At 34.7% G+C, this 14,930-nt stretch overlaps 1 protein-coding gene across 9 annotated transcripts in view; it reads right to left on the bottom strand.

The window, feature by feature from the left end:
* Window positions 1–14,930, bottom strand: part of SVIL (supervillin) — a gene marked incomplete in the record, with an annotated part of 2,930,183 nt that overhangs the window by 134,806 nt on the left and 2,780,447 nt on the right. For all 9 annotated transcript variants that reach the window (XM_044066681.1, XM_044066680.1, XM_044066686.1 and 6 more), the window contains 1 exon segment: window positions 831–986. In XM_044066681.1, the coding sequence (XP_043922616.1) occupies window positions 831–986 (156 nt within the window).

The raw sequence follows: 14,930 nt of genomic DNA, 5'->3' as shown, positions 1-14,930 counted from the left end.
TCTCGGAGCTGGTATATTTAGTTAGGGGTGGGGTGGGGGGGGAGCCCCTCACTTGATTAGGATTTGAAAGTTTGTCTGTCTGTTCACTGGCCAAGCAAATTTCTTCCCTGTGAAAAAATTTGCGGAAATGAACGTTCGCCGTTTTCAGCTTGGGCTGTTTACGGGTCAACCTTTAGGTGTTCGAATAATTGATGTTTCGAGGATATAATATAGACCCCTCACAACACCCTATCTGCAGTGACTCATCAGCCCTATAAAATCTAACCACCTCCTGCACAGAAGGGTAAAGTATTTTCAGCCTCTTTGTAGGTACCCCCAAAAAAGTAGTTTTGTTTCAGAGTCGTATCTGCTTCTTGAGCAAGCACAGCTTGTGCATCTATGGCAGCCGCTTCCTTTCCAACACCACTTCATGGATTGTACTATTTACAAAGTGAATCCAGAAAACATTTGAAATAATCACTGATTCATAAACGTTCCTTCATAGATCCAGCACAAAAACAAGAGGCGTCCTAAAATACGAGACACTTTTTCATATAACAGCTTATTGCAATGCCAATACTGCATTAAAGAACCAGCTTTTTAATCTCACTATTTTACAACATGAAGCCATACAGTGGGGTGCAATAGAAATGGAATACTTTACACATCATATCAAAAGTAAGTATTGGGCTTGTCTATTAAAATATGCAGAAAATGGAACCAATGAATGAGCAACTACAAAACACACACAGTTTGAATTAGATACAGGGCAATAACATGGAACCAGAATGTATGTGCAACAGAAGTCAACACTTCAGCAATGGTGGTATGCATGTGGGTAGGGTACTTACCTGGTTGTGGAGCAGTATACAAGTCTTCCTGGAGGAAGGGCAAGGAGTTAACTAAGGCTGGATCTCTTGCAGGATAAAGATATTCTGTGGCAACAAACTCTCCAGATGAACTACAGAGATTAAACAGGCGAGGGGTGAAATTGAATTTTCCAGGATCTAAAAATAAATAATAATGTTCAAAAACACACATACTACAAAGAAAAATGTGTCAGAATTTAACTCATTAAGCTTTTTATCACTCGACTCACTAAATTAACTCATTCCTTCCAACAGATCTCTGAGTTATTGTACTTAACATTCAGGGGATGTGGCCTAAGCCTTTAAAAAAAATGAAGTGATTGCCTCACCAATCAAATATTCATATCTTTACAACCATAAATATTACTAGAAAGCTGTAAATTGCAAACTGCTCAACACAAAGAAATCTGTACAATATTTGCATTCACTCAATTCTTGTTCTTAAACTGGATTTTATAAGCCTAAAAAAATAGAGAAAATGTGAATTATGGAATGTTGCAGCTTATAATATTTTTGCAGCCAATCAAGCAACACACATACTGCCAGCAACATTTTCTTTGTACAGCTGGGAACTTTAATACGAGGTGAAGCAATTGTCTGTGTCACTTGATTGTTGAGATAGAGAGAAATATGGAAATTATTACAATACAAATAAATATCATACAAATAATATTCAGTATCTCTACCTGCATTAGACAGAGGTCAAATATCAAAACAGTTCTGTTTGTCAATCTGTAAACTTTAGGATAGAATCTTTTAATGCCTCTATATAGCATGGTTTTGGAATTAACACAAATATGAACAAGATATTTGACACCTAGAGGCATCTATTGAATTTAACTACAGAAATGCCTGGAAACGTCACTAGGCAGTAATGAGTTAAGTATTTATTCTAGGCATTATTCTTTACAATTGCAAATTTTACAACCACTTTATTTAGAAACTCTGTTGCTAACAAAACAGTGTTGAGGCCAAATGAGAGAGAATGGATTTAATACTGAACTCAGTAGTTTCTTCAAAGTTTTCATATAGTTTTTATAAAAAATTAAGTCACATGCTGGGCAGGAGATGATAATGTTTCTCCATGTTCACATGGCATAGCCTACAAAATGTCAGGCTTTGTTCTCAGAGGTCTATTTTTATCACACATTTTAAGTGTGCACAGAAATTCCAACAGATCAACAACATTTGAAGAAAAGCATTTGTCATTTACCATTGGTGGAAATTTTAAAATAGCTTGAAGAACTTTGTTTTATTTATCTGGTGAGTTTGACAAGCAAATAACCCAACAACCACCACTAGAAAGCTACTTTACAACATATGTGTCCCTGTAATAAAGAAATGGCTCATTAGCCATTACCTGACATTTCAGTTCTGCAAGTAAAGATATCAAAAAGGAGGAGCTGTATTCATAGAGGACACAAAGAGAAAAATGACTAAAATATATGCAGTGCCAGTAAGGTAAGTGTAGGAATAGGATCATTAAGGAACTTAATATGATTTAAGATCCCAGTGGTAAAAAGGATTGGGTCTTGAATGATTCAACAGTGACTCCAGTTCAAAAGGAAGGCCAGACACCTATAGAACTGGTGATTCAGTAACTAAGTACCAGCTCCTGCATCAATGTCAAGGTATAGGTTTCTCCACTATATGCAGGCCTCTCAGCTGCAAGGTATGGATACCACTGCAGTACAACAGCAGTTTACAAGTAGATGTACATCTCAGAGGCAGGGATATATATATATATATATATATATATATATATATATATATATATATATATATATAGATATATATATTTTACCTGGGTGGCTCATCTGACCTCAGTAGTAATGGTATACAGGTAGAAGTGCTTTCAGTTTTACACTAAAAGATACATGCAATCAGTCAATCAGCTTTCTCAATGATGTCAAGAAAATAATGGGTAGGAACAAAGCAACAAATAAGAAATCTCTAAATCTAGTAAATGATCAAGATATTGTCAATGTTTCTGTCATCCAGTTCAAATCCATTATTGACCGATATTCATCTAAAAACACTTACATTAGTATACCACCACTCATAACTCCCACCCCCTCAACAACTGCTTTCAAATTGAGATCTATTGTTTTCAGTGACACTAGAAATTTCCTCTAAAAATAAGAGCACATGGATCATTTTCCATGGCTAACTTGCCACCTACTTTCCTACATTATTTAGCAAACAACTGTATACCCAATAACACACATCAACAAAAGCCTTGGGAAGGGTATTTCTTCTCCATTTGGAAGGATTCAAAATTAATCCTTTTATTCAAAGTTGGTGATAACCCCCGCCCAGAAAATTAAAGGCACATATCTATTTTGAGTCGTTTCTTTAAAATCTTCAGGAAAGTAGTACACACTTGTGACAACTCCACTTAAACCCAGGGCAGCAACTAAGGAGCCACAATCCTCACCACTGTCTCCACTAAGGGAGTGTCACTGAAAGCAAGGCTAGAAATATACAATTTCTCCCAAGAGTACACCAGGAATAGGTTCCAAACCTGGGACTGGACTATATGCTTCACTCCAGGTCCCCAAATGAGTCTTCATACTAAGCACTGCGTCCCAGTTCTAGGTATCTGACACACTCACTCAAATATTTGACATTCACACACAGAAACACTCTTTGGAACGACTGGCACAGATTTACCTATGTTCTCTTTCCCAAATTACAAGGTAATGACTGCCATCAGTCAAATCCCATAATACCCTTCAAAAGGGGTGTTCAATTATATTGGGTAAAATAAATATTGATATAAATGGCAGCATGTAATCTAAGCAGTAAGGCTTTTTGGATAAGCACTCAGGTTACTAAAAGTACTTCCTAAATAACCAGCCATAGTAAAAAGTAGTAAAATATTTACTAAATAAAATGATTTAAAACACGTATACATTGAATAACTGATTCTAATAAACCACAGTGTTTCACACACAGGAATTATGAAAATAATACTGTAGGATAGATGCCACACTGATTGTAGAAAAACTAACTATAGTTTCCTAACTATCTAAAGATTAACTATCCCTGTCTAATCTAATTAACCCAGCAAGGCGAGATGATGATCTTATTTCTGCCAGGCAAGATAAGAATTTATGCCCACTCTTCAGGCTGTTTCTGGTCCTCAGTGACTGGAATAACTCCTCCAACTTTTACTGCTGAATAGCTCTGGCAAACTCTGAGTGATGGCTACTGATCTGGAAAACAATGGACAACTGAACAACTAATCCGACTCAGAAGCTGCTTTTATAGAAGAATGTTTTAAAGTCACAAAAAGGTGTTATAAGAATTCTACTCTCTCATATCAGACTTTTAAAAAGTAAACAACAGCTGCTGTGGAGAGTCTATTCCTTTAAGTTGTGGCACACAACATCACATCTAGGTCAGCTGACTGGTATAACCTATATTCAGAATTCTTTTTAAAAAACATGTACATTTGGTCAGCCAGAAGGTCACTGTTTGATTCAGACATCTTACATAAATCAGAGTAATAATAAAGAAACAAACTTATTTACAAAATTATAGCTAGTCATGCTGGCATATATAACGCAGGGGTAATTTACCATTATTTACAAGTATTTACAAAACTTCAGCCAGTCATGCTAGCACAGATAATATCTACTATCCTCAGAACACCCATCTGACTGAACCAACTTAATAAAATGACTAATATGCAGTATGCATTTTTATACAGTCAAAGCACTCAGCACCAGCTGAAGTAATAAATTATACAACACTCCGATATGATAAAGGCAGTAACATGGCTGCTCTGTTCACAGATTTTTTTTTTTCCAATAATATTTTTTATTATTTTCTTGTATGCCATACAAAATTAAAACAAAACAAAAAAATTAAAAAGAAACTATCGACTAAAGTAATTAATATAAACAAAACATATATACAATATTTACATAAATGCTTCCAAGTAACACATTGAATTATACAACAAAAATATACAAATGGTTAAGATCAATTCAAGTAATAAACAGTTAGTGTTACAGAGTTTTTTAAAGGTGTAAAAATAATTCTTGTTAAATTCAAATATGAGATGTTACGCTAATATAATATTAAATACTTGTTCCCATATTTTTGGATTGTTAATATTTTTATTATGTTGGTTCAAAAGTCATTTGTGAGCTAGTATATGCCTTATTGCTAGTACTCTCAAATTATTCCATGATGTTTTGGATGGGTCTAACCAATTAGTAGCTATGTATAGCTTCATTAATAAAAAGATATTGATTAATACAATACTTTGAGATTTAGGAAGTTCTTTTGGGGGAATATGCAAAATCATAAATTTCCATGACAATGTTGTACTTTGGGAACCCATCTTTTGAAATTGTATCTTTAGTGAGTTCCAAAGTCTGCATATGCATTTGCAACTCCAGAACATATGAAGAAGATCAGCAGATTGATCCTTGCAGTATGGACAAACTGGAGAATTTTTGGAATTAAATTTATGCAGGCTAAGGCGTGTATAATACACATTATTCCATATCATCAACTGGGTATACATCAGTTTTTGAAGATAAATAGATTTTGTAGTCAAATCAATTACTTTTATCATATGACTGTCTTCTATCTCTGGTATATTCTCTTTCCAATATTTTGACACAAGAATTTTATCTTGGAATTTAAACTCCTTTATTAGATTATTTGCTGCTGTTATAAATGTAATATATTGTTGGAAAGCTTGCCATAAATTCGATCATTTAATTATATTCTCTTCTCGAGGTTTAAAATTTTTAAAGTAACTTATAGAAAGTTCCCTAATTTGTCTTACAATAATGAGATAATTTTTGGGTAAATTTAATTCTTGTCTTATCTGATTAGCCGAGAGTTTGAGAAGTGTATAAATATCTATTAAAGTTAGATGGATTATTAATGGGAATTCTTTAAGATCAATTAGTTTTTTATTTAGTCTCAGGTTAGGGTTTCTATGCAAGGGTTGATAAGCCATCATATATTGAGCAAGATCTAATGATTGAAATAAGGTTTGTAAAGACTTTACATATAATTTAATGTGATCCATTATCCCATACAGTTTCAAAGTTTCTTTAGGTAAAAAGGGTATGGCTTTAGGATTTGTAAAATATATTTATAGTTCAGAACTACCCAGGGATGCATCCATTTAGTGCTAGTTATGTTATAATTAGCAATTCTAAGAAGCCTGTTTGAGTTTACTATAAGAAAGTAAGTTTCAAAATTTGGTAACGCCAATCCACCTCTATGTTTTGGGGTCATTAATTTTTCATATGAAATCCTTGTTTTCTTTGGCTCCCAGATAAATTCAGCTAATTCTTTGTGAATTCGCTTAAAAAATGTTTTTGAAATTACTACCTGAGCAGATCTAAAAATATATAATCGTGGTAGTACATTCATTTTGATAATTGATACTTTTGATAATACTGGTAGTCGTAAATTCTTCCATCTCCCCAAATCAGATACTATTTGATCCCAAACTGTTTTAATATTAGTAACATAAAAATCCTTATCATCCGTAGCTAAGCCAATACCCAAGTATTTAATGTTATCTTTACACATTATTTGTCCCACCAGAGGCAACAGTGAAAAGGGTTTGGGAGTTCTCAATGGGAAAATGCTAGTTTTTTTTAGATTAATTTTATAGTTGGAAACTTCTGAAAAGTTCTCTATTGCTTTTAGTATATTTTTAGTGTCTGAGATTGGAGTTGTACAATAAATATTCAGATCATCTGCAAATGCTGCCATTGATATTTTTGTTCCGTAAACTAGTGGGGCATTGTGGTATATATTCTGTTTAATGTATAGGAATAAAGGTTCAACATATATATTAAATAATAAAGGAGACAGAGGACAACCCTGACGTGTTCCATTTCTGATTGGTATTCTTTTAGAAGAATTGCTGTTTATATAGTGTGTGGTACAAGGATTACTATATAGAATTTTTAACACTTCAACAAACTCGAGATATATTAAAATATGGTAAAATTTCAAACAAAAAGTTTATATCAACCCTATCAAAAGCTTTCTGCGCATCAACCATAAGCGCATACATGTTAAGGTTCTTCTGTTTAGCATAAACTATTAAGGTATGTAGTGTAAGTGTATTATCACTAGTTTGTCTATTTGCCATAAAGCCAGCCTGTTCACTAGACATGATATGATTCATTACTTTTTTTAATCCATTAGCTATAATAGAGGTTAAAATTTTCATATCTACATTTATTAATGAAATTGGTCTATAATTATCTGGGTTTTGAGAATCAGAGTTAGGTTTGAGTATAAAAATAGTTTTTGAAGCATTAAGATGGGGATCATTAATTTTATTCTTAATTATATAATTAAAGACACGTGAGTATTTTGCCAAAGATATTGTCAAATTTCTTATAGAATTCCACCGTCATACCTTCCGAACCTGGTGACTTGTGCGATTTCATATATTGAATTGTATATATCACTTCTTCTTCAGATATCGGTTTAATCAAATCACTTTGAATACTGTCTTCTATTTTTGGAAATTTAATAGTTTGTAAAAATTCCTTGCTAGTTCTATGGGGGGGATAAGTCACTATGCTCACCATATATATTAGTATATTTCTGCTCAAAGACATTTATATGATCTTCAGTTTTGAAATAAGTTGTGTTCCTAAAATGTATTTCTGAAATTTGTACTGCTGTTCTCGATTGATTAATTATCCTAGCTAATGCCCTTGATGGTGTTTGCACATGATTGGCATACCTCACTAACATTCTATGTTTCTGAAACGTCAAGTTACAATTTTGTATTAGTAAGAGATCTTTTTGACATTTAAGTAGTTCCACCTCTGTTTGAGTATTAAAGTTTTGCATCAATTCTTGATCAAGTGTCTTAATTTTAGCCTCTAGTTTTTGAATATCTCTATTTTGTATTTTTTTATAGTATGAAGCTTTTTGCAAACAGATCCCTCTTATCTGTGCTTTAACTGTCGCCCAATCAATGTCAGGTACACTTTGTTGTTTCTTTAATTTATCTAATAATTCTTTAAGATGACCTGTAATTTCCTGCACTATTTCCTCCTTATTCAACAAATTTGGGTTAAGAGACCAGTTAAAACCTCTTTGCCGCTGGACCTCCATTGGATATTTAGCAAAACTTAATGAAATTTTTAAATGATCTGACGCGTATCGTGCATGTGTAACAACTAAGGGTCCCAGGTTAACCATTATTCTTGAAATCAAAAGAAATCTATTCTGGACCACATTTTATGACACGGGGAATAAAAAGTATAATTATTTATACTATTACCAGTATTTAAATACTGAATAGGATCATATAGTTGAAAATCTTCCTTAACATCACTTAATACTGATACCACTTGTTTATTAAATGCTCTTTGTGGACAAGATCTATCCAACTTCGGATTCTGATAGGAATTCCAGTCTCCTCTAATAATTATATAGTACTTATCATATTGTGTCAAAATTGGATATAATGATGTTATGAATAGATGCTGGTCATTACAGGGTGCGTAAACATTTAACAATAAGATTGGTTTATGAAACTGGGTAGCTAAGAGAACAACAAAACACCATCTTCCATCTTTATCTGCCTTAGAGTCTAAAATCTTTCCCTTATATTTGTTTTTAATAATTATAGCTACCCCAGCACTGTTAGTTTTACCTTCTGAAGCTATTACTTCTCTAATCCACTTTCTTTTTTGGATATCAACCCATTGATCATTAGTTAAATGCGTTTCTTGAAGTAATATAAACATCGCCTTAGCCTGCAACAATAAGTGTAAAATTAACTTTCTCTTCTTTAAGTTCTGGAGCCCTTTAACGTTCCATGAGTCAACTTCCCACATTCAAATAGTTATTATAACGTAAAAGTTTAGAAGGGAAAACAAAAAGGAAAGGTAAAATAAGTTGAAAAACATATATAAATTTGGAAGCATTCTTGACATCCCGTCCTATACCAGTGCCTACCCACTCTAACCCCGGACAAGGACATACATAGGTCTTGCATATCATAGAGGACTAAAAGGGTCAAAGAAACACAGAAACAAAAAAATCTTAAATTAAAAAACCTTAAAAACATCCTATAGTTACGACCTATATTAGCTAACCTAACTATTACAAAGTCTATTCTAAACATTCCCTAACAAACACCACTGTTATCTACATCTTAGTTATTGAAAAGAAAAAAAAAAACTTATTAAAGATATAATATTACTGTACAAAGCTTTTAGTAGTTATGATTAGCATTCTATATATAGATACTATAACTCACCTATATACTCATAAAATAACATTTGAGAAGAGAAAAAAAAATATGATTTTAACAAATGGACAAGTTTTCCTTCTATTATAGAAAGAAGCTGAGTTATAACCCTGTGCAAATTCACACGTACCTTTTAGATAAACGTTTTTCTTATTTAGACATTATAGACTATTGCTATCTTCTACTCATATAAACTAATATGCAAATAATGTAATATATAACTATCACCCCTGAGGAAAAATATATAGGTTATATTATAAAGTTGCAAGATGTACTAAAATCCCTATATTTAACAGTACTGCATAACACCTTTTAATCTGCCATATAGGAAAGGGTTTAAATTATTAACTAATTAACCAGTGTATAAAAATGTTCCCATGTGCTTAAATTAACAAAACAGTACATTACTTGATGTTAAAATGTCCTTACAGGGTTAAAAACAAGTCCTGTCAGGTTTCTAAGCCTAGAAACCATGCAGAATACTCGCGATGGGGGACCGCTATTACAGATGGACTTCCGGAAGTGCCACATCGAAATATGTCCCCTCTACAGTCCTGAAGGCATTTCCTGTCTTCTCGTCGATGCAGACAGCTCGTGGAAGCCATAAAACTTCGGAAAACAATTGCAGGTCGTCAAAAACAGTAAAAAACAGCAACCCTGTTAATCCAGAAGAGGCCTAAAGTATTTCAAAAGAAGACAAAGGATTACCCAGACCTCGAGCCACAGTAATCAGCAGATCCAAACTCAGGCAGCCTGGCAGTCCCAACGAGAATACAGTTCAAGTCTCAGAAGCAGGTACACTTTTAAAAACCTTCAGAAACGTAATTTTGGCTTCATTTTTCGCAGAAACAGAATATTTAATCCCATCTACTGTGAAAGTTAATATATTTGGATATTTCATTTGAAATTTGACCTGTTTATCAATAAGCAATCTACAGTAAGGAGATAAAGACGGTCTTACTTGTCTGATTTGCAAAGGTAAATCTTGAGCCAGAGAGATTTTGTTTTTCCACATGATATTCCCACCACTTTTTTTAGCAGTTACAAGTATTCTGGTAACATCCTGACAATTAAGCATTTTAGCATATACAGGTCTTGGAGTATTTGAAGCTTGTTGTTCTCTCAGAGCTCTGAGTGCTCTTTCAATAATGATTTGCTTTGCCATGTCAGAGTCATTTAGGAGCACTGTAAATATTTGTGTTATAGATGGGATTAAGTCATTGTATTGTACAGATTCAGGAATTCCTCTAATAGTGATGTTATTTCTCCTGGATCTTGCTTCTAAGTTAGTGATTTTGCTTTGAATAGCCTGAATATCTAAATCATGTGTACTTGTTTTTTTTGCTAGTATATATATTTTGTCTTCATTTTCCGAAATCCGAGTTTCAGATTTTTCCATCCTTTCAAGTAGTTGGTTGCAAGGGTTTCCAAACGTTTGTATCTGGCTAGTTAATTCTTTGAGAGCTTCTTGAATGGGTAAATAAGGCAGTTTTGATATCCTCCATATTCAGTGTTTGATCTGATTTAGTTCTGGTTTCTAGCTTTTGTTGTTCTTGTAGTTTAGGAACTTTTTGCCTTTTAGAGATCACATCTTTTTCCGGTGACCGCAGTTCTGAAAGTTTTGTTTTAGTAGTGGTTGTGTCCATATTTTTTTCCTCTTTCGACATCCTTGTACAGTACAGATTTTTAAAGTGTACAGAGCACATGGTGCCTTTGTTTGTTTTCCTTGTCAGAGCCAGCTAATCTATTATAATCCTGTTGAATAATGTATTAATTTTCGGATTTTCTTCCTCCTGCAAGGTAATTAGATGAAGTTGTAGTTGTTCTGTCGAAGATTTAGTGTTAAAAAGTTCCTAGTATCAATTTAAAGTTTAGATTTCTTCAGGGTATATGCAGAGATGTAGTTCAGCAGTGTTCACAGAATGGCAGCCATCTTTGAATCCTACTCTGTTCACAGATTTTTAAAAAGCTTTCAGAGCAGTCATTCACACCACATTATTACAAAGACATCTTCAACCTGGCAGATAAAGTAAATTAATGAGGCACAAGTTACTTTAAGGGCAGAACACCATTTATAACTTAGAATGGCTTTACATCTTGCAAAATCACCACACACACTCCAAGGTGGCATTTATACTACTAAGGGAAATTAGGCAATGGCATTGGGGAACTTCACCTAATCTTTTTTGACAGGTGCCGTGGGAACATTTACAACCACCTGATCTACCACCAACTCAAGCAGATGAGGCCTCACTTTAATGTCTAAACCAATGGCTCACAGACCTTTGACAAATTTATGTATGATCCTCAAGCAACATTCAATAAACACACTAACCTGGCCACCTGATTCAAAGTTTCTGTTAAACAAGAACTAAAATATATTCCTAGCTAGCTGCAACTCTCACCATGGAAGTATTACTAACTATGCACTACTTTGCCTAAGTGATTCTCCCTACTTAATTTCCTAAACAATCTTATGTTCTTCCACATATACATTGGATATAAAAAGTTTACACACCCCGGTTAAAATGCCAGGTTTTTACGATATAAAAAATGAGACCTCAATAAATCATTTCAAAACTTTCCCCACCTTTAATGTGACCTATAACCTGTACAATTCAATTGAAAAACAAATCTGTTAGGGGAAGAAATATAAAAAATAAAAAATGTACAATAAGCTAGTTACATAAGTGTGCACACTCTTAAATAAATACTTTGTTGAAGCACCTTTTGACTTAATCTGCTTAGTCTGCATGTCCTTCCTGTGTTTGTGTGGGTTTCTTCTGGGTGCTCCGGTTTCCCCCCACAATACAAAGATATGTGTCTGGAGCATTTCGCCCCAGACCTCTGCTGAAAATTAGCTTTGTTCCAAGTTGGACTTTCCCAGTAAACAAATGTTAAGAACCATAAATTTTATTTTATTCTGGCAAATCAGTGAGAACTGAATTCACTAAATAATGATAGCCATTTAAATTTGTCTTCCTATCTTTTAGGAAATGCATGTAACACAACATTTTATTCTAGCAACTAAGATTACACAAGCAATGTTTAAAATGTGTCATTGGTTTTAGGCCCCCCCCCTCCCCAATAAATTTTGGCTTTTCCCTGATTTCTTTTGCTGCACAGTTCTTCAGAGAAAGAGAAGTTTAGTGTTGCTTATGCAAAGTCTACTTGCATTGTTAGTAGCACAACAGGTACTATACTTGCTTTTGCTGCAGAAGGCTGTGGGTTCCACTCCCATAGTCTATAGATGGATTGCGGATACTGTACAGTGTTATACTTTTAAAGGGGGTTGACGCTGCAGTCCTGAGAATGTCCTCCTTTGGCGGAGATACCCATTAACTATGAACCTGTTATCAGTTTGCCATCCATTTGCTACAGAAATATTACTAGCTTATTTTTTTAATGTAACATAAGCAATTTATTCTTCAAGGGCAACAAGCACTTTACTTGATGAAACAATGAAATATAAAGTTGTTTGCTAGCAGCAACCTAGTTACAGATCTCCAACATGGAATTTAGATGACTGACTTCTGCGGAGATTGTGCATATTTACTGATACTCTGGATTGTAGAAGTTTGAGTAGACTTTTATGATGGAAATGTTCTGAATTGGGCAGTTTTGTCATTATTGGTTCATGCATTTTGTTTCATTGCTTACTGGAAAAATGTTCAAACAATAAATTTAAAATGCGCTCTAACAAGTGTGATGCATTATAAAAGGAATATAATTTAATAAAGTCAGGAAGATGCATCAAAGAACACATGTATGTTTCTTGTTTCGGGTACAAGGAGCCTATGATATGAAAGCAGCCCAAAGGTAATCTTTATCCACCAATGGCAAGAAGCATTTTCTTTGGATGTGGGTTTCAATGAAAGTGAGTTTCAAGGGCAGAGAAGTTTTAATGCTAGGTCTATTTTCATTGTGAGACTGTATTGCTTTGTTTAGCAGATGTCTATTAGTGTTTGTGCTATAAAATGTAAAATAAAATCCAAATCATTGCTAAGTAAAGCAGTATGCACATTAGTGTTTACGGTAAATGGGGCAAATATCCAGGTAATGGGACATTGGAATGGCTGCAAGTGGACTTTGGGGCCATATTTTAGTTGTCTGTTCTTCAGTTTGCGTTTGAAAGTTGGTATCCCACAATTCCACTGGAGTGGGTGGGGTTACATATATGTATGCAAATGTTATGCTAATGAGCATACAGATTTGTACCTATTTTTCATGGGCCTTTGTCCAGATTTTTGATGTTTCCAGGTTGAGAGGTATGGTGGAGTTTCTTCTTGAGACAAGGTAGAAGAACAACTACAAATTCTAGTGGATGAGCATGCTGAAGCTAAACAGACTATATACACACACACATATATGTATGTATGTATGTATGTGTATATATATATATATATATATATATATATATATATCCTCATAATATGCAAGTATTATATATGTATATATATATATATATATATATATATATATACACACACACACACACACATATATATATATATATATATATGTATACACACACACACACACACATATGTATACTTACCTAAGGAATAAGCAAAAGGTCAAGAGAGTATAAAATAAAGGAAGTCACACAAGTAATTCAGAACCACAGGGATTCCCACTGTCAGTGGGTCTTGGTTCTGAGAGAGACACCAGAGTGAAAATCTTTTCCACTTGGAAACTTAAGATTTTCTTATATTGGGTTTTCTGGCCTCAAAAAAAAACCCTCGAGCACATCCTTGCAGAATCTGTGTCTGAAGGGGATTAGAATTCTAATCACCCACAGTGTCAGCTGTAGCATTCACAGGTGTGGGTGTATCAGAGATCCTTCGTTCTGTCCGAGTAGGTTGACTCTGTGGGGTAACTTGTGGTGATGGCCTTTGGCTAAATCTAGAAGTAGGGTGAACCAATGCTGTCTTGGTCAAAAAGGGAGTCGCTAGAAAGATTCTTGGCTGTTCTTGTCGAATCTTGAACAGGACCTTTGGTATTAGAGGAAAGAGATGGAAAGAATACAGAAGCATCTCCTTCCAAGAGAAAGAGAGGGTGTGCACGTTCCAAACTAAAGGACTAAAAACTGTTGCACAAAAGTCTGGAAGTTGTCTGTTCAAGGGGTAGGCAAATAAATCTATTTTAGGTATACCCCAGGAACACGTCCCTGTGAAGCATCCATTCATGGGATTGAATCAGGGATCTGCTTAAGGAGTCTGCTATAAGATTTCGGTTGGAGGGAGTGTACATTACCCGAATAGTCATGCAGTATTGGACCAGAAATTCCCATACCAGAACAGCCAACCTGCACAGGATATAGGATTTTCTCCCTCTCCCCCCACCTCCCCCCCACTTGCTGACATACCAAAGGACTGTCATGTTGTCTGTGAACAGCTGAAGAGGGCCTGGGCAAAGGAGAGTTTGAAATGCTTAGAGCTAGTAGCAATGCTCACATTTCCCTGATGTTTATGTGTTCTGATTTTTGGGAGGGAGGTCCAAATTCCCTGAATTGTGAATTTGCCCAAGGCCACTCCCCAGCCCAAGTCTGATGCATCTGTGTCACGTTCAAGGACTGGAATGAGAAGATGCAGGGGTATACCTGGATTGAGGTCTATCTGATATACCCACTAGAGTAGTTCCCTCTTTACGCAAGGAATGAGGGGGACTTGGAATTTTAGTGGGTGAGAATGCTGGGTCAATACCGATCTGAGAAACCACTGAATTTCCTCATGTGGAGTTTTGCCATTGGTATCATGGGAATGTTAGAACCCATGAATCCTAGTAGTCTGAGGAACTCCCTGGCCATGATGCGA

Source organism: Protopterus annectens, chromosome 3.part1, assembly GCF_019279795.1.
Source record: "Protopterus annectens isolate FY-2018-M chromosome 3.part1, PAN1.0, whole genome shotgun sequence".
Taxonomy (NCBI): Eukaryota; Metazoa; Chordata; order Ceratodontiformes; family Protopteridae; genus Protopterus; species Protopterus annectens.
This window is presented reverse-complemented; position numbering and strand designations above follow the sequence as displayed.